The sequence below is a fragment of the Mobula hypostoma genome, chromosome X1, assembly GCF_963921235.1.
Source record: "Mobula hypostoma chromosome X1, sMobHyp1.1, whole genome shotgun sequence".
NCBI classification, from domain to species: Eukaryota; Metazoa; Chordata; class Chondrichthyes; order Myliobatiformes; family Myliobatidae; genus Mobula; species Mobula hypostoma.
In genome coordinates this window covers 26,560,818-26,582,586 of record NC_086128.1, presented here as the reverse complement: position 1 = coordinate 26,582,586, position 21,769 = coordinate 26,560,818, and the positions used below count along the sequence as shown (strand labels likewise).

The following is a 21,769-nucleotide window of genomic DNA, read 5'->3' as shown; positions in this document are numbered from 1 at the left end:
GTCGGAAACCCTTGCTGCAGAGAGTCATGGACTCAGCCCAATACATCACGGACACATCCCTCCCTCCCCACCATCGGTAGTGTCTACAGGAGGTGCTGCCTCAGGAAGGCAACGTCCATCATCAGAGATCCCCTCCATCCAGGCCATCCCATCTTCTCACAGCTCCCATCGGGCAGGAGGTACAGAAGCCTGAAGTCCCACACCACCAGGTTCAGGAACAGCTACTTCCTTTCAATCATTCAGAACCAACCAGCACAACCCTGATCACCACCTCAGTACAGCAACACTGTGACCACTTTGTACTACAATGGACTTCTGTTTGTTCTAATTGTGTTCTTTCTCATAAAAATTGTGTACAATTCATGCTTAATTTATGTTTCCTTGAGAACGTTGTGTCCCTGATACTGCTGTAGGTAAGTTTTTCATTGCACCTGTGCACACAGCGACTCTGCCAAGGACAGTGCCAAGCCTGATTGTGAAAGGAGGAAGGCTCTTCATGGGGGTCACCATCCCGTAACAACCCAGATGTACAGAGACACCAGCAGAAGCTCCAATGACAACATCACTGGGTGTGGGTCTTAAGGCTCCTGTACCCCCTCCGTGATGGTAGCAACGAGAAGAGGGCGTGTCCCAGATGGTGAGGGTCCCTAGTGATGGATGCCACCTTCTGGAAGTTGTCCTTGACCATGGGAGAGGGTTGTGCCAGTGACAGAACTGGCTGAGTCAACTGGACTGTGACTTCGATTGGGGAAATCTTTGGTCTCAGGGAGACGATGCTTTGGAGTGATGTGGGTACTCTCTGTGTCCTGTCCCTCCTCATGTCCAATGAAGTACTCACTGTGGGATGATCACTATCTGCACAGAGCAGATGAAGGCAAAGATCAGCAGGGCACAGGCTACGTAACCAGCAAACCCGTTGTCCACCTCTTTGGAGTACTGCAGGGCAGAGAGTGAGAGAGTGAGAGAGTGAGAGAGAACAGGAGGGAGATGGAGAGGGGAGTGTGAGGGCGGGGGAGGAATTGAGTGAGTGGGTTGGGGTGAGGGATTGGATCGGTGGGGCAAGGAGATGGGGAGGGGGCGATCGGGTGGGTGGGCAAGAATGGGTGCGAGGGGGGTGAACAAGTGAGGGTGCAGAAGGGGTGGGTGGGTCGGCGGGTAGTGTGTGGGTGTGCCAGGTGGGTAGACAGAGGGAGCAAGGGGTAGGGTGGGGGTGGGGGAAAGGAGTGGGGTCAGGGACAGGAGGAGGGGATGGGGTGGAGGTAACCATGGGGTTAAAGACATGGGATGGAGCATCCCATGTGTGACCTTCGTTTCCCCTTCCGCACTTCTCCATTCAGCTTCCCCAGCCTCTTCTCCCCTTTTTTCTGCCCTGCTCGCCCTCTCCCACCACCCTCCCTCTCCCCCCTCAACTCCTCTTCCCCATTCCCCCTCCCTTGTTTCCCTCCAATCCCCACCTTGTTTTCTAGCTGGGGGTCGTGGAAGGTGAGCAGCACCCTGCGGACATGCTTGGAACGCAGGCGGTCAATGGTCCGGGCGTCGATAGCATGGCCCAGGAACTCGTCCACTTCCTCCTCGGGGTTCCTGTTCTCCTGGACATCCCTGGGTGGGAGCAGACAGAGCGTCAGTCCCGCACACGAATCCTGCGTGGAGGTCACAGACCCACACTCCTGTCACGTACAGGAACGGGCAGTGGGTGAGCGCATGTAGCCCGGGTGTCAGTGGGTGAGCGCGTGTAGCCCGGGTGTCAGTGGGTGCGCGCGTGTAGCCCGGGTGTCAGTGGGTGAGCGCGTGTAGCCCGGGTGTCAGTGGGTGAGCGCGTGTAGCCCGGGTGTCAGTGGGTGCGCGCGTGTAGCCCGGGTGTCAGTGGGTGAGCGCGTGTAGCCCGGGTGTCAGTGGGTGAGCGCGTGTAGCCCGGGTGTCAGTGGGTGCGCGCGTGTAGCCCGGGTGTCAGTGGGTGAGCGCGTGTAGCCCGGGTGTCAGTGGGTGCGCGCGTGTAGCCCGGGTGTCAGTGGGTGAGCGCGTGTAGCCCGGGTGTCAGTGGGTGAGCGCGTGTAGCCCGGGTGTCAGTGGGTGCGCGCGTGTAGCCCGGGTGTCAGTGGGTGAGCGCGTGTAGCCCGGGTGTCAGTGGGTGAGCGCGTGTAGCCCGGGTGTCAGTGGGTGCGCGCGTGTAGCCCGGGTGTCAGTGGGTGAGCGCGTGTAGCCCGGGTGTCAGTGGGTGAGCGCGTGTAGCCCGGGTGTCAGTGGGTGAGCGCGTGTAGCCCGGGTGTCAGTGGGTGAGCGCGTGTAGCCCGGGTGTCAGTGGGTGCGCGCGTGTAGCCCGGGTGTCAGTGGGTGAGCGCGTGTAGCCCGGGTGTCAGTGGGTGAGCGCGTGTAGCCCGGGTGTCAGTGGGTGAGCGCGTGTAGCCCGGGTGTCAGTGGGTGCGCGCGTGTAGCCCGGGTGTCAGTGGGTGAGCGCGTGTAGCCCGGGTGTCAGTGGGTGAGCGCGTGTAGCCCGGGTGTCAGTGGGTGCGCGCGTGTTCGATCATCTTTGGACGTCTCTGCCCCCGACGATAGTGGAGACACGATCAGTAGTGGGGGGGGGGGGGAATTAAAGATGTGATCTCTGTCTCCCATTTCTCCCTTCCCCAATTGTCTCCGGTGCCACCCTTCCGCCATTCCTGCACGCTCGCGCGCTCTCTCTTCCACACTCTATCACCCATTCTACCTCTCCCAGGAGAGGGAAGGGGAGTGACTGGGAGCAGGCGTGTGTCAGAGGGGTTGTGTTAATCGGACTGTTGGTTTGCATACACAAGATCTGTATTTTGGAAGTTTCGAGAGAGGCCTCGACATTCTTTTGCGGTATTCTGTGAAGAGGGCGGTGAGGCCAGTCACATTGGCCACTCCAGCTCCAAGTAATAGTGTAATTGTTCGTTCTTTGCGTCTTTTTTTACGGTAGCAAGACATCACTGGATATTAAGAACACCAGGTACTGCAAGTCTACCTCACTAGCGAGTTGCTGGACAGCAGAGGAGCTCCGCAGCATGGGCTCATTGCGTTCCGTGTTGTCACCTGCTACAATCACCCAGGGGAGAGCCGTCGGAAGCAGTGGGCCAGGATACAAAAGCGCGGAAAGTGCTTTGGCGAGACTAAAGACGAAACCCTACAGGCCAGATCTCCCAGCAATTCTGCCTTCAAACATTCGACTGCAAGAAAATGAACTAGATTACCTGCGTCTGACACTGAATCAGCGCCAGCTGAAAGACCGCTGTGCGCTCACCCTGACAGAAACGTGCTTCCAGGACAACACCCCAAACAAGTGGATTTCATCTCTTTTTGGACCGACAGAATTCCCTTGATCTCTGGCGAGACTCATGGTGAAGGTGCATGCGTTTATGTTATTAAGAACTGGTGTGTGAACGCTTCTGTAGTGACGGCCCACTATGGTAGTGTTCTTAAAGGTGAAGTGCAGGCCCTTCTATTCACTGAGGGAGTTCATTACTATTATGATTGTGACTGTACACACCCCCCTTCCCCCATGCTAATGCTGAGGAGATGCCATTCCTGACCTGCAAACCACACACCCTGATGTTGCCGACTTTAACCATGCTAACTTAAAAACAGGCCTGCCTAATTCTATCAGCATGTTAACTTGGCTACCAAGGTTCAGAACATATTAGACCAGGTTGATACCAATATTCCTGGTGTGTATGAAACAACTCTGACCACTTATCTATCATGCTCAATCCTGCATACCAACATCTGATTTAAACCAGTTCAAAGGGAGATAAACAACTGGCCAGAAGGAGCAACCTCAGCGGTACAGGACTGTTTGGAAAACACGGACTGGAGTGTGCTCAGGGAGTCGGCTACCTATATTAACACCGATGAGTATGAGAGGCCTGTGGCTGGATACATATTACCGTCATTAATCACATCTACGTGAGCGCAAATCAGCAGAGCTCCGGGCACGGCTGAGGGATCAGGATGCTGCCTTTAGATCAGGGGAGAAGGTGGCTCTCACAAAATACTGGAGGAACTCAACAGGTCAGGCAGCATCATGGAAAAGAGTAAACAGTCAACGTTTTGGGCCGAGACCCTTCTTCAATCCTGATGAAGGGTCTCAGCCCGAAATGTCGACTGTACTAGTTTCCCAGATGCTGCCTGACCTGCTGAGTTTCTCCCACATTTTGCGTGCGTTGCTTGGATTTCCAGCATCGGCAGATTTTCTCCTGTGTGTGATAAGACAGCTCTCGGGTCAGCAAGAGCTGCGTTTTCCCGCACTGTCAGAAAGGCAAAACAGGATTATTCACAGACAGCCATTTCTGTGACACCAGAGACACGGGGCATATGTGGCAGGGTATTCAGACCATAACAGACTACAAGTCCCCCACATGCACCAACAACAATGACACTTTCCCGCCTGACAGGCTGGGTGACTGGTCTTTTACCCTCAGTTTGATGCACGGAACGATGTGCCGGCAAGGAAGCCGCTTTCGCCCCTCTTCCCACTCTGTCAGGCGGCGGCTGATGCGGGGAAGACCCCAGCCAGGGTCAGCCCACGTAAAGCTGCGGGGCCTGATAATGTACTCACCCATCCCACATTCTAACCAATCTTTACAGGAGCACCATCGAGTGTCCTGACCAGCTGCGTCACCGGCTGGTACGGGAATTGCAAGGCATCTGAACGTGGGACCCTCGTTCTGGACTAGGGAAACACCCTCATCAACTGAACTCCTCTCCCCCCCCCCCCATGAGATCATCTCTCATTCTCCTGAACCCCAGAGCCAACAGGACCCAGTCTGCTTGATTTCTTGATCTCTGCTCACAAGGAGCCCTCTTAGTCCCAGGGATGTCTCTGGTTACTCAGGGACAGCCCTTGGAACCTACTCCACCCATGAGTAAGATGACGGGAGGCTGGTCTAGAATATTAAGATGCATCGCACCCATGGTGACCTGGCTGTCTGGATTCAGAATTGGCTTTCCCATGGAAGACAGAGATGGAAGTCAATGGGACTTAGTGTATTCTGGCTGAAAGACCGTGACTTGTGGTGTTCCCAAGGGATTCCTGCTGGGACCTCTGCTGTTTTATAAGATTAGCTTTATTTGTCACATGTGTATCAAAACATACAGTGAAATCAGTCATTTACGTCAACAACTAACACAGTTCTTGGATGAACTGCCATTGAAGGGGGAAAAGGTTACTGTATAAGGAGTGTTTGATGGCGGACCAAAGAAGGGAATTTGTGGAATTCTTTGCCATCGGCAGCTGTGGAGGCCAAGTCTTTATGTATATTTAAGGAAAAGGTTGATAAGTTCTTGAAGGTGGAAAGCAGGAGATTGGGGCCGAGAGGGAAATGGATCTGCCATGATGAAATGGTGGAGCAGACTCAATGGGCCAAATGGCCTAATTCTGCTCCGATATCTTATGCACATCGAAAGATACAGTGAATTGCATCATTAGCATCGACAACCAAAACAGTCCGAGGATCTGCTGAGGGCAGCTTGCAAGTGTCACCGTACCTCTGATGCCAACGTAGCATGTCCACAATTTACCAGCCCCAACCCGTACGTCTTTGGAACGTGAGAAGCGACCTGAGCATGCGGGCATGGGAGAACAAACAAACTTCTTACAGAAACGGGAAATGAAGCTGGGCTGTCGGCGTTAGGCTAACCATTACACCATCTTGCTGTTTGTGACTCAGACAGATACGGACAGAGAAATGGCAGGGGCAGTTCCGTCTGGGCAAGTGTGAGGTGTTACACTTTGGGAGGTCAAAAGTGAAGAGAGGCAGGACACTTAACCGTGTTGATGAACAAAGGGATCATGGGGTCCCAGTCCATTGCTTCCTGAAAGAGTCTGCGCATAGTGATAGAGTGGTAAATAAGGCACATGGACATTTGCCCTTATTAGTCTGGACACCGAGTTCAAGAGCCAGGAAGTTATGTTACAGCTTTATAAAACTGTTCAGGCTGCATCTAGAGTATTTCATTCAGTTCTGATCGCCCCATTACATAGAAACATAGAAACATAGAAAATAGGTGCAGGAGTAGGCCATTCGGCCCTTCGAGCCTGCACCGCCATTTATTATGATCATGGCTGATCATCCAACTCAGAACCCAGCCTTCCCTCCATACCCCCTGACCCCTGTAGCCACAAGGGCCATATCTAACTTCCTTTTAAACATAGCTAATGAACTGGCCTCAACAGTTTGCTGTGGCAGAGAATTCCACAGATTCACCACTCTCTGTGTGAAGAAGTTTTTCCTAACCTCGGTCCTAAAAGGCTTCCCCTCTATCCTCAAACTGTGACCCCTCGTTCTAGACCTCCCCAACATCGGGAACAATCTTCCTGCATCTAGCCTGTCCAATCCCTTTAGGATCTTATACGTTTCAATCAGATCCCCCCTCAATCTTCTAAATTCCAACGAGTACAAGCCCAGTTCATCCAGTCTTTCTTCATATGAAAGACCTGCCATCCCAGGAATCAATCTGGTGAACCTTCTTTGTACTCCCTCTATGGCAAAGATGTCTTTCCTCAGATTAGGGGACCAAAACTGCACACAATACTCCAGGTGTGGTCTCACCAAGGCCTTGTACAACTGCAGTAGTACCTCCCTGCTCCTGTACTCGAATCCTCTCGCTATAAATGCCAGCATACCGTTCGCCTTTTTCACCGCCTGCTGTACCTGCATGCCCACTTTCAATGACTGGTGTATAATGACACCCAGGTCTCGTTGCACCTCCCCTTTTCCTAATCGGCCACCATTCAGATAATAATCTGTTTTCCTATTTTTGCCACCAAAGTGGATAACTTCACATTTATCCACATTAAATTGCATCTGCCATGAGTTTGCCCACTCACCCAACCTATCCAAGTCACCCTGCATCCTCTTAGCATCCTCCTCACTGCTAACACTGCCACCCAGCTTCGTGTCATCCGCAAACTTGGAGATGCTGCATTTAATTCCCTCATCCAAGTCATTAATATATATTGTAAACAACTGGGGTCCCAGCACTGAGCCTTGCGGTACCCCACTAGTCACCGCCTGCCATTCTGAAAAGGTCCCGTTTATTCCCACTCTTTGCTTCCTGTCTGCTAACCAATTCTCCACCCACACCAATACCTTACCCCCAATACCGTGTGCTTTAAGTTTGCACACTAATCTCCTATGTGGGACCTTGTCAAAAGCCTTTTGAAAATCCAAATATACCACATCCACTGGTTCTCCCCTATCCACTCTACTAGTTACATCCTCAAAAAATTCTATGAGATTCGTCAGACATGATTTTCCTTTCACAAATCCATGCTGACTTTGTCCGATCATTTCACCGCTTTCCAAATGTGCTGTTATCACATCCTTGATAACTGACTCCAGCAGTTTCCCCACCACCGACGTTAGGCTAACCGGCCTATAATTCCCCGGTTTCTCCCTCCCTCCTTTTTTAAAAAGTGGGGTTACATTAGCCACCCTCCAATCCTCAGGAACTAGTCCAGAATCTAACGAGTTTTGAAAAATTATCACTAATGCATCCACTATTTCTTGGGCCACTTCCTTAAGCACTCTGGGATGCAGACCATCTGGCCCTGGGGATTTATCTGCCTTCAATCCCTTCAATTTACCTAACACCACTTCCCTACTAACATGTATTTCGCTCAGTTCCTCCATCTCACTGGACCCTCTGTCCCTTACTATTTCTGGAAGATTATTTATGTCCTCCTTAGTGAAGACAGAACCAAAGTAATTATTCAATTGGTCTGCCATGTCCTTGCTCCCCATAATCAATTCACCTGTTTCTGTTTGCAGGGGACCTACATTTGTCTTTATCAGTCTTTTCCTTTTTACATATCTATAAAAGCTTTTACAGTCCGTTTTTATGTTCTCTGCCAGTTTTCTCTCATAATCTTTTTTCCCCTTCCTAATTAAGCCCTTTGTCCTCCTCTGCTGAACTCTGAATTTCTCCCAGTCCTCAGGTGAGCCACTTTCTCTGGCTAATTTGTATGCTACTTCTTTGGAATTGATGCTATCCCTAATTTCTCTTGTCAGCCACGGGTGCACTACCTTCCTTGATTTATTCTTTTGCCAAACTGGGATGAACAATTGTTGTAGTTCATCCATGCAACCTTTAAATGCCTGCCATTGCATATCCACCGTCAATCCTTGAAGTGTCATTTGCCAGTCTATCTTAGCTAATTCATGTCTCATACCTTCAAAGTTACCCCTCTTTAAGTTCAGAACCTTTGTTTCTGAATTAACTACGTCACTCTCCATGTTAATGAAGAATTCCACCATATTATGGTCACTCTTACCCAAGGGGCCTCTCACGACAAGATCGCTAATTAACCCTTCCTCATTGCTCAAAACCCAGTCCAGAATAGCCTGCTCTCTAGTCGGTTCCTCGACATGTTGGTTCAAAAAACCATCCCGCATACATTCCAAGAAATCCTCTTCCTCAGCACCTTTACCAATTTGGTTCACCCAGTCTACATGTAGATTGAAGTCACCCATTATAACTGCTGTTCCTTTATTGCACACATTTCTAATTTCCTGTTTAATACCATCTCCGACCTCACTACTACTGTTAGGTGGCCTGTACACAACTCCCACCAGCGTCTTCTGCCCCTTAGTGTTACGCAGCTCTACCCATATCGATTACAGGACGGCTGTGGAGGCTTTACAGAAGAGGTTCGCCGGGATGCTGCCTGGAATGAAGGGCGTGAGCTGTAAGGAGAAACTTGGGCTGTTTTCTCTGCAGAGTGACCTGATCCCAGTGCTGTTCCGGCAGGTGTATGCCTGACCTAGAAAACATTCTAGGAAGACCGGGAACTCACTTTTCTTTTCCGATGTAATCCATGATTCCCTGGAAAAGAAAGGGGGGGGGGGTAAGAGAGAGAGAGTTAACAAGCTCCAGGGCACACAACACTGACCCCACCCTCCGGCTGTTTGACTGCAAGAGGCAGCACTGGGCTACAGTTCCCAAGCTGAAGACGGATGAGGAGGTGGGGACGAAGGGCGAGGAGGTGGGGTTGATGGACGAGGGGGGTAAAGGGGTCACAGGGAGAGGCAGCAGAGTGTGTGCGGGAGGCATCCTTACCGGTACGTGCAGGTCCTTGGAAGGGTGGTGGAGCATGTGGAGATTTACATGTCTGTTGGACTCCCATGAGGAGCCTGGGATGGAGGTGGGGAGAGCCTGTGCTCGCTGCAGTTTGGCCAACGTGGCCTTGCCTTCCCTCTGTTGGGGGAGGCGAGGGTAGAAAATATTGTCAACGGTGAGATCCAGGCAACAGTGACCCAATCATCCCACACTCCCTCCTCACCGCCCCTCCCACAGTGCCGGTTACACACAGGCCCCTCCCTCAGTGACTGTAGACATCCACTCTCCCTACCCCACCTATGGCGATTTAGGCTCTGGGCCAGTTTTCCTTGCACTGGAAACGGGCAGACGCGCAGGGAAGCTCTTGCAGGGTCTTATAACTGGGGGATTGTGCATCCCACGTGCTCCACCTCCCACCCCCACCTTCCCCGCACAGTCTTCACCACTGAGCGAGCCCTCAGACACTGTGGTCAGATCAATACTACCCCTCACAGTGGTGCCCTGAAGTGTGTTGTGGAACAGAGGGAGCTTACCGTACAGATACAGCTCACGTACAGATGCAGGACAGAGAGGAAGACATTTGGCATTCTGGCTTCAATCAGTCAGGGCATTGGGTATAGAAGTTGGGACGTTACGTTGCAGTTGGACAAGGTATTGGTGAGGCCACACTTGGAGTACTGTGTTCAGTTGTGGTCAGCTTGCTGTAGGAATAGTGCATTTAAACTGAAAAGAATGCAGAGGAGATTTACAGGATGTTGCTGGGACTGAAGGCACTGAGTTATGGAGAGAGGTTTGGAAAGGTTGGGACTGGGACTTTTTCTTTGGAGTGTAAGAGACTGAGGGGTGACCTTAAAGAGGTTAAAAAACCATGAGGGCCATCGATAGAGTGAACCCTTTGTCGTTTTCCCAGGGCTGGGTAACCAAGAACTAGAGGACACAGGTTTAAGGTGAAAGAGGAAAGATTTAACAGGACCCTGAGGGGTAATTTTTCACCCAGAGGGTGGTCCGTATATGGAATGAGCTGCCAGAGGAGGTGGATGAGACAGATACATTAACAATGTTAAAAAATAACTTGGACAGGTATGGAGATAGGGAAGGTTTAGAGGTATATGGGCCAAATGTGGGTAAATGGGACTGGCTTAGATAGGAATCTTGGCTAGCATGGATCAGTTGGGCTGAAGGGCCTGTTTCCCTGCTGTATCACTCTGATACTCTCCCTCCTGCAACATGTTGCTCCACCCCACATCCACTGCTATCCTACTCAATTACTTATTTTCCATAAAACTCCGATAGGATCTGCTCCATATCCTACCCCTTCCCATGGAAAGATATCCCTGCATTCTCTTTACTCCACTCCCCAGGAACACACTCCACTTCCAGAGCCTCTATGCAATCAGCCACTTAACCTGATTCCCACACCCCTCTCCCCAGGATTACAATATCCAAACCCAACCCGTTGACCCTGGGCTGGTCGGCAGTGATCCCGAGCTCTCACCAAAACAACCACGCCTCAGGAGAGGGAGAGTGAAAGACCACCTGCCTGTTTTTGGTTGCAACCAATGATCAGGAATGTCTCGATACGGTTCTCCCTGAGGTAGGCATTCCTCACCCCTCCATAACCGGGTTCCACATCGTAATCATCATTCAGGAACTGTAGAGTGGCCTTGGTGATGTGGATTTTCCTGCAAGAACAGGAGGCTAAGGGTTCATCGACACCCTGAGCCTCACCAATATGGAGACAGGAACTGTGCACGGTGCTCCCGGTGTGGGTCTGACCCAGGGATACAGAGAAGGGAACTGTGCACGGTGCTCCCTGTGTGGGTCTGTCCCGGGGGGGGGGGAGATGGGAACTATGCACGCTGCTCCAGGTGTGGGTCTCACCCAGGGATAGGGAGATGGGAACTGTGCAAGGTGCTCCCGGTGTGGGTCTGGCCCAGGGATAGGGAGACGTGACCTGTGCACGGTGCTCACGGTCTGGGTCTCACACCCAGGGATAGGGAGATGGGAACGGTGCACGGTACTCCCGGTGTGGGTCTGACCCAGGGATAGGGAGACAGGAACTGTGCACGGTACTCCCGGTTTGGGTCTGGCCCAGGGAGAGGGAGTTGGGAACTATGCACGGTGCTCCCGGTGTGGATCTGACCCAGGGATAGGGAGATGGGAACTGTGCATGGTGATCCTACTGTGGCTCTGACCTAAGTATAGGGAGATGGGAACTGTGCACAGTGCTCCCTGTGTGGGTCTGACCCAGGGATAGGGAGATGGGAACTGTGCACGGTACTCCCGGTGTGGGTCTGACCCAGGGATAGGGAGACTGGAACTGTGTGCATGGTGCTCCCGGTGTGGGTCAGACCCAGGGATAGGGAGGTGGGAACTGTGCACGGTGCTCCTGGTGTGGGTCTGACCCAGGGATTGGGAGATGGGAACTGTGCACGGTGCTCCCGGTGTGGGTCTGGCCCAGGGATAGGGAGATGGGAACTGTGCACGGTGCTCCCGGTGTGGGTCTGACCCAGGGATAGGGAGACGGGAACTGTGCACGGTGTTCCCGGTGTGGTTCTGACCCAGGGAGAGGGAGACAGGAACTGTGCACGGTGCTCCTGGAGTGGTTCTGACCCAGGGATTGGGAGATGGGAACTGTGCACGGTGCTCCCGGTGAGGGTCTGACCCAGGGATAGGGAGATGGGAAATGTGCGCGGTGCTCCCGGTGTGGGTCTGACCCAGGGATAAGGAGACGGGAACTGTGCACGGTGTTCCCAGTATGGGTCTGACCGAGGGATAGTGAGACGGAAACTGTGCACGGTACTCCCGTTGTGAGTCTGACCCAGGGATAGGGAGACGGGAACTGTGAATGGTGATCCCGGTGTGAGTTTGACCCAGGGATAGGGAGACGGGAACTGTGCACGGTTCGCCCGGTGTGGGTCTGGACCAGAATTTGGGAGATGGGAACTGTGCACGGTGCTCCCGGTGTGGGTCTGACCCAGGGATTGGGAGATGGGAACTGTGCACGGTGTTCCTGGTGTGGGTCTGACCCAGGGATAGGCAGACGTGAACTGTGCATGGTGCTCCCGGTGTGGGTCTGACCCAGGGATAGGGAGACGGGAACTGTGCACGGTGCTCCTGGTGTGGGTCTGACCCAGGGATACAGAGAAGGGAACTGTGCATGGTGCTCCCTGTGTGGGTCTGTCCCGGGGGGGGGGGGGGGAGATGGGAACTATGCACGCTGCTCCAGGTGTGGGTCTCACCCTGGGATAGGGAGATGGGAACTGTGCAAGGTGCTCCCGGTGTGGGTCTGGCCCAGGGATAGGGAGTTGAGAACTGTGTACAGTGCTCCCATTGTGGGTCTGACCCAGGGATAGGGAGACGTGACCTGTGCACGGTGCTCACGGTCTGGGTCTCACACCCAGGGATAGGGAGATGGGAACGGTGCACGGTACTCCCAGTGTGGGTCTGACCCAGGGATAGGGAGACGGGAACTGTGCACGGTACTCCCGGTTTGGGTCTGGCCCAGGGAGAGGGAGTTGGGAACTATGCACGGTGCTCCCGGTGTGGATCTGACCCAGGGATAGGGAGATGGGAACTGTGCATGGTGATCCTGCTGTGGCTCTGACCTAAGGATAGGGAGATGGGAACTGTGCACGGTACTCCCGGTGTGGGTCTGACCCAGGGATAGGGAGATGGGAACTGTGCACGGTACTCCCGGTGTGGGTCTGACCCAGGGATAGGGAGACTGGAACTGTGTGCATGGTGCTCCCGGTGTGGGTCTGACCCAGGGATAGGGAGGTGGGAACTGTGCACGGTGCTCCTGGTGTGGGTCTGACCCAGGGATTGGGAGAAGGGAACTGTGCACGGTGCTCCCGGTGTGGGTCTGGCCCTGGGATAGGGAGATGGGAACTGTGCACGGTGCTCCCGGTGTGGGTCTGACCCAGGGATAGGGAGACGGGAACTGTGCACGGTGTTCCCGGTGTGGTTCTGACCCAGGGAGAGGGAGACAGGAACTGTGCACGGTGCTCCTGGAGTGGTTCTGACCCAGGGATTGGGAGATGGGAACTGTGCACGGTGCTCCCGGTGAGGGTCTGACCCAGGGATAGGGAGATGGGAAATGTGCGCGGTGCTCCCGGTGTGGGTCTGACCCAGGGATAAGGAGACGGGAACTGTGCACGGTGTTCCCAGTATGGGTCTGACCGAGGGATAGTGAGACGGAAACTGTGCACGGTACTCCCGTTGTGAGTCTGACCCAGGGATAGGGAGACGGGAACTGTGAATGGTGATCCCGGTGTGAGTGTGACCCAGGGATAGGGAGACGGGAACTGTGCACGGTTCGCCCGGTGTGGGTCTGGACCAGAATTTGGGAGATGGGAACTGTGCACGGTGCTCCCGGTGTGGGTCTGACCCAGGGATTGGGAGATGGGAACTGTGCACGGTGTTCCTGGTGTGGGTCTGACCCAGGGATAGGCAGACGTGAACTGTGCATGGTGCTCCCGGTGTGGGTCTGACCCAGGGATAGGGAGACGGGAACTGTGCACGGTGCTCCCGGTTTGGGTCTGGCCCAGGGAGAGGGAGTTGGGAACTATGCACGGGGCTCCCCGTGTGGGTCTGACCCAGGGATAGGGAGATTTGAACTGTGCACGGTGCTCCCGGTGTGGGTCTGACCCAGGGATAGGGAGACGGGAACTGTGCACGCTACTCCCGGTGTGAGTCTGACCCAGGGATAGGGAGACGGGAACTGTGAACGGTGCTTCCGGGGTGAGTCTGGACCAGGGAATGGGAAATGGAAACTGTTTTCGGTGCTCCCGGTGTGGGTCTGACCCAGGGATTGGGAGATAGGAACTGTGCACGGTGCTCCCGGTGAGGGTTTGACCCAGGGATTAGGAGATGGGAACTGTGCATGGTGCTCCAGGTGTGGGTCTAACCCAGGGATAGGGCGACGGGTACTGTGCACGGTGCTCCCGGTGTGGTCCTGACCCAGGGATAGGGAGACGTGAACTGTGCACGGTGCTCCCGGTGTGGCTCTGACCTAAGGATAGGGAGATGGGAACTGTGCACGGTGCTCCCGGTGGGAGTCTGACCCAGGGATAGGGAGATGGGAACTGTGCACGGTGCTCCCGGTGTGGTTCTGACCCAGGGATAGGGAGACGGGAACTGTGCACGGTGTTCCCGGTGTGGTTCTGACCCAGGGAGAGGGAGTCAGGAACTGTGCACGGTGCTCCTGGAGTGGTTCTGACCCAGGGATTGGGAGATGGGAACTGTGCACGGTGCTCCTGGTGTGGGTCTGACACAGGGAAAGGGAGACAGTACCTGTGCACTGTGCTCCCGGTGTGGGTCTGACCCAGGGATAGGGAGACTGGAATTGTGCACGGTGCTCATGGTCTGGGTCTGACCCAGGGATAGGGAGGTGAGAACTGTGCATGGTGCTCCCAGTTTGGGTCTGACCCAGGGATAGGGGGACGGTAACTGTGAACGGTACTCCCGGTGTGAGTCTGTCCCAGGGATAGGGGGATGGGAACTGTGCAAGGTGCTCTCGGTGTAGATCTGGCACAGTGATAGGGAGTTGAGAACTGTGTACGTCGCTCCCATTGTGGGTCTGACCCAGGGATAGGGAGACGGTACCTGTGCACGGTGCTCCCGGTTTGGGTCTGGCCCAGGGAGAGGGAGTTGGGAACTATGCACGGTGCTCCCGGTTTGCGTCTGACCCAGGGATAGGGGGACGGGAACTGTGAACGGTACTCCCGGTGTGAGTCTGACCCAGGGATAGGGGGACGGGAACTGTGAACGGTGCTCCCGGTGCGAGCGTGACACAGGGATAGGGAGATGGGAACTGTGCAAGGTGCTCTCGGTGTAGGTCTGGCACAGGGATTGGGAGTTGAGAATTGTGTACGTCGCTCCCATTATGGGTCTGACCCAGGGATAGAGAAACGGGAGCTGAGCACGGTGCTCACGGTCTGGGTCTGACCCAGGGATTGGGAGATGGGAACTGTGCACGGTGCTCCTGGTGTGGGTCTGACCCTGGGATAGGGAGACGGGAACTGTGCACGGTACTCCCGGTGTGAGTCTGGACCAGGGATTGGGAGACAGGAACTGTGCACGGTGCTCCCGGTGAGGGTTTGACCCAGGGATTGGGAGATGTGAACTATGCACAGTGCTCCCAGTGTGGGTCTGACCCAGGGATAGGGAGATGGGAACTGTGCATGATGTTCCGGGTGTGGGTCTGAGCCAGGGATAGGGAGACGGGAACTGTGCACGATGCTCCTGGAGTGGGTCTGACCCAGGGATAGGGAGATGGGAACGGTGCACGGTGCTGCTGGTGTGGGTCTGACCCAGGGATAGGGAGACGATACCTATGCACGGTGCTCCCGGTTTGGGTCTGGCCCAGGGAGAGGGTGTTGGCAACTACGCACTGTGCTACTGGTGTGGATCTGACCCAGGAATAGGGAGACGGGAACTACGCACGGTGATCCTGGTGTGGGTCTGACCCAGGGACTGGGAAATGGGAACTGTGCACGGTGCTCCCGGTGTGGTCCTGACCCAGGGATAGGGAGACGTGAACTGTGCACGGTGCTCCCGGTGTGGATCTGACACAGGGATAGGGAGATGGGAACTGTGCATGGTGATCCTACTGTGGCTCTGACCCAAGGATAGGGAGATGGGAACTGTGCACGGTGCTCCCGGTGTGGGTCTGACCCAGGGATAGGGAGACTGGAACTGTGCACGGTGCTCATGGTCTGTGTCTGACCCAGGGATAGGGAGGTGGGAACTGTGCACGGTGCTCCCAGTGTGGGTCTGACCCAGGGATAGGGAGAACTGAACTGTGCACGGTGCTCCTGGTGTGGGTCTGACCCAGGGATAGGGAGACGTGAACTGTGCACGTTGCTGCCGGTGTGGGTCTGACCCAGGGATAGGGAGACGGGAACTGTGCACGGTGCTCACGGTCTGGGTCTGACCCAGGGATAGGGAGATGGGAACTGTGCACGGTGCTCCCGGTGTGGGTCTGACCCAGGGATAGGGAGATGGGAACTGTGCAGGGTGCTCACGGTCTGGGTCTGACCCAGGGACAGGGAGATGGGAACTGTGCACGGTGCTCCCGGTGTGAGTCTGACCCAGGGATAGGGAGACGGGAACTGTGCACGGTACTCCTGGTGTGAGTCTGACCCAAAGATAGGGAGATGGGAACTGTGCACGGTGTTCCCAGTGTGGGTCTGACCGAGGGATAGTGAGACGAAAACTGTGCACGGTACTCCCGTTGTGAGTCTGACCCAGGGATAGGGAGACGGGAACTGTGAATGGTGATCCTGGTGTCAGTGTGACCCAGGGATAGGGAGACGGGAACTGTGCATGGTTCTCCCGGTGTGGGTCTGGACCAGGATTTGGGAGATGGGAACTGTGCACGGTGCTCCCGGTGTGGGTCTGACCCAGGGATTGGGAGATGGGAACTGTGCACGGTGTTCCTGGTGTGGGTCTGACCCAGGGATAGGCAGATGTGAACTGTGCACGGTGCTCCCGGAGTGGGTCTGGCCCAGGGATAGGGAGTTGAGAACTGTGTACGTTGCTCCCATTGTGGGTCTGACCCAGGGATAGAGAGAGAGGAGCTGAGCACGGTGCTCACGGTTTGGGTCTGACCCAGGGATAGGGAGGTGGGAACTGTGCACGGTGCACCCGGTGTGGGTCTGGACAAGGAATTGGGAGATGTGAACTGTGCACGATGCTCCCGGTGTGGGTCTGACCCAGGGATAGGGAGATGGGAACTGTGCACGGTGTTCCCGGTGTGGGTCTGACCCAGGGAGAGGGAGACGGGAACTGTGCACGGTGCTCCTGGAGTGGTTCTGACCCAGGGATTGGGAGATGGGAACTGTGCACGGTGCTCCCGGTGTGGGTCTGACCCAAGGATAGGGAGATGGGAACTGTGCACAGAAATCCTGGTGTGAGTCTGACCCAGGGATAGGGAGACGGGAACTGTGCATGGTACTCCCGTTGTGGGTCTGACCCAGGGATAGGGAGACGGGAGCTGAGCACGGAGCTCACGGTCTGGGTCTGACCCAGGGATAGGGAGGTGGGAACTGTGCACGGTGCACCCGGTGTGGGTCTGGATAAGGAATTGGGAGATGTGAACTGTGCACGATGCCCCCGGTGTGGGTCTGACTCAGGGATAGGGAGACGTGAACTGTGCACGGTGCTGCCGGTATGGGTCTGACCCAGGGATAGGGAGATGGGAAGTGTGCAAGGTGCTCCCGGTGTGGGTCTGGCCCAGGGATAGGGAGTTGAGAACTGTGTACGGTGCTCCCATTGTGGGTCTGACCCAGGGATAGGGAGATGGGAACTGTGCACAGAAATCCTGGTGTGAGTCTGACCCAGGGATAGGGAGATGGGAACTGTGCACGGTACTCCCGGTGTGGGTCTGACACAGGGATAGGGAGATGGGAACTGTGCACGGTGCTCCCAGTGTGGGTCTGACTCAGGGATTGGGAGATGGGAACTGTGCGCGGTGCTCCCGGTGTGGGTCTGACCGAGGGATAGGGAGATGGGATCTGTGCAAGGTGCACCTGGTGTGGGTCCGGACCAGGGATTGGGAGATCGGAACTGTGCACGGTGCTCCTGGTTTGGGTCTGACCCAGGGATAGGGAGACGTGAACTGTGCACGTTGCTCCCAGTGTGGGTCTGACCCAGGGATAGGGAGAACTGAACTGTGCACGGTGCTCCTGGTGTGGGTCTGACCCAGGGATAGGGAGACGTGAACTGTGCACGGTGCTCCCGGTGTGGGTCTGACCCAGGGATAGGGAGATGGGAACTGTGCACGGTGCTCCCGGTGTGGGTCTGACCCAGGGATAGGGAGATGGGAACTGTGCAGGGTGCTCACGGTCTGGGTGTGACCCAGGGATAGGGAGATGGGAACTGTGCACGGTGCTCCCGGTGTGAGTCTGACCCAGGGATAGGGACACGGGAACTGTGCACGGTACTCCCGGTGTGAGTATGACCCAAAGATAGGGAGATGGGAACTGTGCACGGTGTTCCCAGTGTGGGTCTGACCAAGGGATAGTGAGACGGAAACTGTGCACGGTACTCCCGTTGTGAGTCTGACCCAGGGATAGGGAGACGGGAACTGTGAATGGTGATCCTGGTGTCAGTGTGACCCAGGGATAGGGAGACGGGAACTGTGCATGGTTCTCCCGGTGTGGGTCTGGACCAGGATTTGGGAGATGGGAACTGTGCACGGTGCTCCCGGTGTGGGTCTGACCCAGGGATTGGGAGATGGGAACTGTGCACGGTGTTCCTGGTGTGGGTCTGACCCAGGGATAGGCAGACGTGAACTGTGCACGGTGCTCCCGGAGTGGGTCTGGCCCAGGGATAGGGAGTTGAGAACTGTGTACGTTGCTCCCATTATGGGTCTGACCCAGGGATAGAGAGACAGGAGCTGAGCACGGTGCTCACGGTTTGGGTCTGACCCAGGGATAGGGAGGTGGGAACTGTGCACGGTGCACCCGGTGTGGGTCTGGACAAGGAATTGGGAGATGTGAACTGTGCACGATGCTCCCGGTGTGGGTCTGACTCAGGGATAGGGAGGTGGGAACTGTGCACGGTGCTCCCGGTGTGGGTCTGACCCAGGGATTGGGAGATGGGAACTGTGCACGGTGCTCACGGTGTGGGTCTGACCCAGGGATAGGGAGATGGGAACTGTGCAGGGTGCTCCCGCTGTGGGTCTGACCCAGGGATAGGGAGACGGGAACTGTGCACGGTGTTCCCGGTGTGGGTCTGACCCAGGGAGAGGGAGACGGGAACTGTGCACGGTGCTCCTGGAGTGGTTCTGACCCAGCGAGAGGGAGACGGTACCTGTGCACGGTGCTCCCTGTGTGGGTCTGACCCAGGGATAGGGAGACTGGAATTGTGTACGGTGCTCATGGTCTGGGTCTGACCCAGGGATAGGGAGATGGGAACTGTGCACGGTGCTCCCGGTGTGGGTCTGACCCAGGGATAGGGAGATGGGAACTGTGCAGGGTGCTCACGGTCTGGGTCTGACCCAGGGACAGGGAGATGGGAACTGTGCACGGTGCTCCCGGTGTGAGTCTGACCCAGGGATAGGGAGACGGGAACTGTGCACGGTACTCCCGGTGTGAGTCTGACCCAGGGATAGGGAGATGGGAACTGTGCACGGTGCTCCCAGTGTGGGTCTGACCGAGGGATAGTGAGACGGAAACTGTGCACGGTACTCCCGTTGTGAGTCTGACCCAGGGATAGGGAGACGGGAACTGTGAATGGTGATCCTGGTGTCAGTGTAACCCAGGGATAGGGAGACGGGAACTGTGCACGGTTCTCCCGGTGTGGGTCTGGACCAGGATTTGGGAGATGGGAACTGTGCATGGTGCTCCCGGTGTGGGTCTCACCTAGGGATTGGGAGATGGGAACTGTGCACGGTGTTCCTGGTGTGGGTCTGACCCAGGGATAGGCAGACGTGAACTGTGCACGGTGCTCCCGGAGTGGGTCTGGCCCAGGGATAGGGAGTTGAGAACTGTGTACGTTGCTCCCATTGTGGGTCTGACCCAGGGATAGAGAGACAGGAGCTGAGCACGGTGCTCACGGTTTGGGTCTGACCCAGGGATAGGGAGGTGGGAACTGTGCACGGTGCTCCCGGTGTGGGTCTGACCCAGGGATTGGGAGATGGGAACTGTGCACGGTGCTCCCGTTGTGAGTCTGACCCAGGGATAGGGAGACGGGAACTGTGAATGGTGATCCTGGTGTCAGTGTGACCCAGGGATAGGGAGACGGGAACTGTGCACGGTTCTCCCGGTGTGGGTCTGGACCAGGATTTGGGAGATGGGAACTGTGCACGGTGCTCCCGGTGTGGGTCTGACCCAGGGATAGGGAGACGTGAACTGTGCACGGTGCTCCCGGAGTGGGTCTGGCCCAGGGATAGGGAGTTGAGAACTGTGTACGTTGCTCCCATTGTGGGTCTGACCCAGGGATAGAGAGACAGGAGCTGAGCACGGTGCTCACGGTTTGGGTCTGACCCAGGGATAGGGAGGTGGGAACTGTGCACGGTGCTCCCGGTGTGGGTCTGGACAAGGGATTGGGAGATGTGAACTGTGCACGGTGCTCCCGGTGTGGGTCTGACTCAGGGATTGGGAGATGGGAACTGTGCACGGTGCTCCCGGTGTGGGTCTGACCCAGGGATTGGGAGATGGGAACTGTGCACGGTGCTCCCGCTGTGGGTCTGACCCAGGGATAGGGAGACGGGAACTGTGCACGGTGTTCCCGGTGTGGGTCTGACCCAGGGAGAGTGAGACGGGAACTGTGCACGGTGCTCCTGGTGTGGGTCTGACCCAGGGATTGAGAGATGGGAACTGTGCACGGTGCTCCTGGTGTGGGTCTGACACAGGGAGAGGGAGACGGTACCTGTGAACGGTGCTCCCTGTGTGGGTCTGACCCAGGGATAGGGAGACTGGAATTGTGTACGGTGCTCATGATCTGGGTCTGACCCAGGGATAGGGAGGTGGGAACTGTGCACGGTGCTCCCGGTGTGGGTCTGACCCAGGGATAGGGAGACTGGAACTGTGCACGGTGCTCATAGTCTGTGTCTGACCCAGGGATAGGGAGGTGGGAACTGTGCACCGTGCTCCCAGTGTGGGTCTGGACAAGGGATTGGGAGACGGAAACTGTGCACGGTGCTCCCGGTGTGGGTCTGACCCAGGGATAGGGAGATGGGAACTGTGCACGGTACTCTCGGTGTGGGTCTGACACAGGGAGAGGGAGGGGGAACCTGTGCACGGTGCTCCCGGTGTGGGTCTGACCCAGGGATAGGGAGACTGGAATTGTGTACGGTGCTCATGGTCTGGGTCTGACCCAGGGATAGGGAGGTGGGAACTGTGCACGGTGCTCCCAGTTTGGGTCTGACCCAGGGATAGGGGGACGGGAACTGTGAACGGTACTCCCGGTGTGAGTCTGTCCCAGGGATAGGGGGACGGGAACTGTGAACGGTGCTCCCGGTGTGAGTGTGACCCAGGGATAGGGAGATGGGAACTGTGCAAGGTGCTCTCGGTGTAGATCTGGCACAGTGATAGGGAGTTGAGAACTGTGTACGTTGCTCCCATTGTGGGTCTGACCCAGGGATAGGGAGACGGTACCTGTGCACGGTGCTCCCGGTTTGGGTCTGGCCCAGGGAGAGGGAGTTGGGAACTATGCACGGTGCTCCCGGTGTGGATCTGACCCAGGGATAGGGAGATGGGAACTGTGCATGGTGATCCTACTGTGGCTCTCACCTAAGTATAGGGAGATGGGAACTGTGCACGGTGCTCCCGGTGTGGGTCTGACCCAGGGATAGGGAGATGGGAACTGTGCACGGTACTCCCGTTGTGGGTCTGACCCAGGGATAGGGAGACTGGAGCTGAGCACGGTGCTCTCGGTGTAGGTCTGGCCCAGGGATAGGGAGTTGAGAACTGTGTACGTTGCTCCCATTGTGGGTCTGACCCAGGGATAGGGAGATTTGAACTGTGCATGGTGCTCAAGGTCTGGGTCTGACCCTGGGATAGGGAGATGGGAACTGTGCACGGTGCTCCCGGTGTGGGTCTGACCCAGGGATAGGGAGATGGGAACTGTGCACGGTACTCCCGTTGTGGGTCTGACCCAGGGATAGGGAGACTGGAGCTGAGCACGGTGCTCTCGGTGTAGGTCTGGCCCAGGGATAGGGAGTTGAGAACTGTGTACGTTGCTCCCA

General features: G+C 56.0%; 1 protein-coding gene across 1 annotated transcript in view; it reads right to left on the bottom strand.

Moving 5' to 3' along the window:
- Window positions 1-21,510, bottom strand: part of LOC134340499 (adenylate cyclase type 5-like) — a 41,108-nt gene extending 19,598 nt beyond the window's left edge. The window contains exons 1-6 of the mRNA XM_063037808.1: window positions 21,419-21,510; window positions 10,613-10,754; window positions 9,073-9,210; window positions 8,810-8,838; window positions 1,455-1,599; window positions 839-936 (exon numbers count right to left, since the gene is read on the bottom strand). Of these exons, the coding sequence (XP_062893878.1) occupies window positions 839-936; window positions 1,455-1,599; window positions 8,810-8,838; window positions 9,073-9,210; window positions 10,613-10,754; window positions 21,419-21,510 (644 nt within the window). The remainder of the gene's footprint in view (window positions 1-838; window positions 937-1,454; window positions 1,600-8,809; window positions 8,839-9,072; window positions 9,211-10,612; window positions 10,755-21,418) is intronic.
- Window positions 21,511-21,769: the final 259 nt, after the last annotated feature.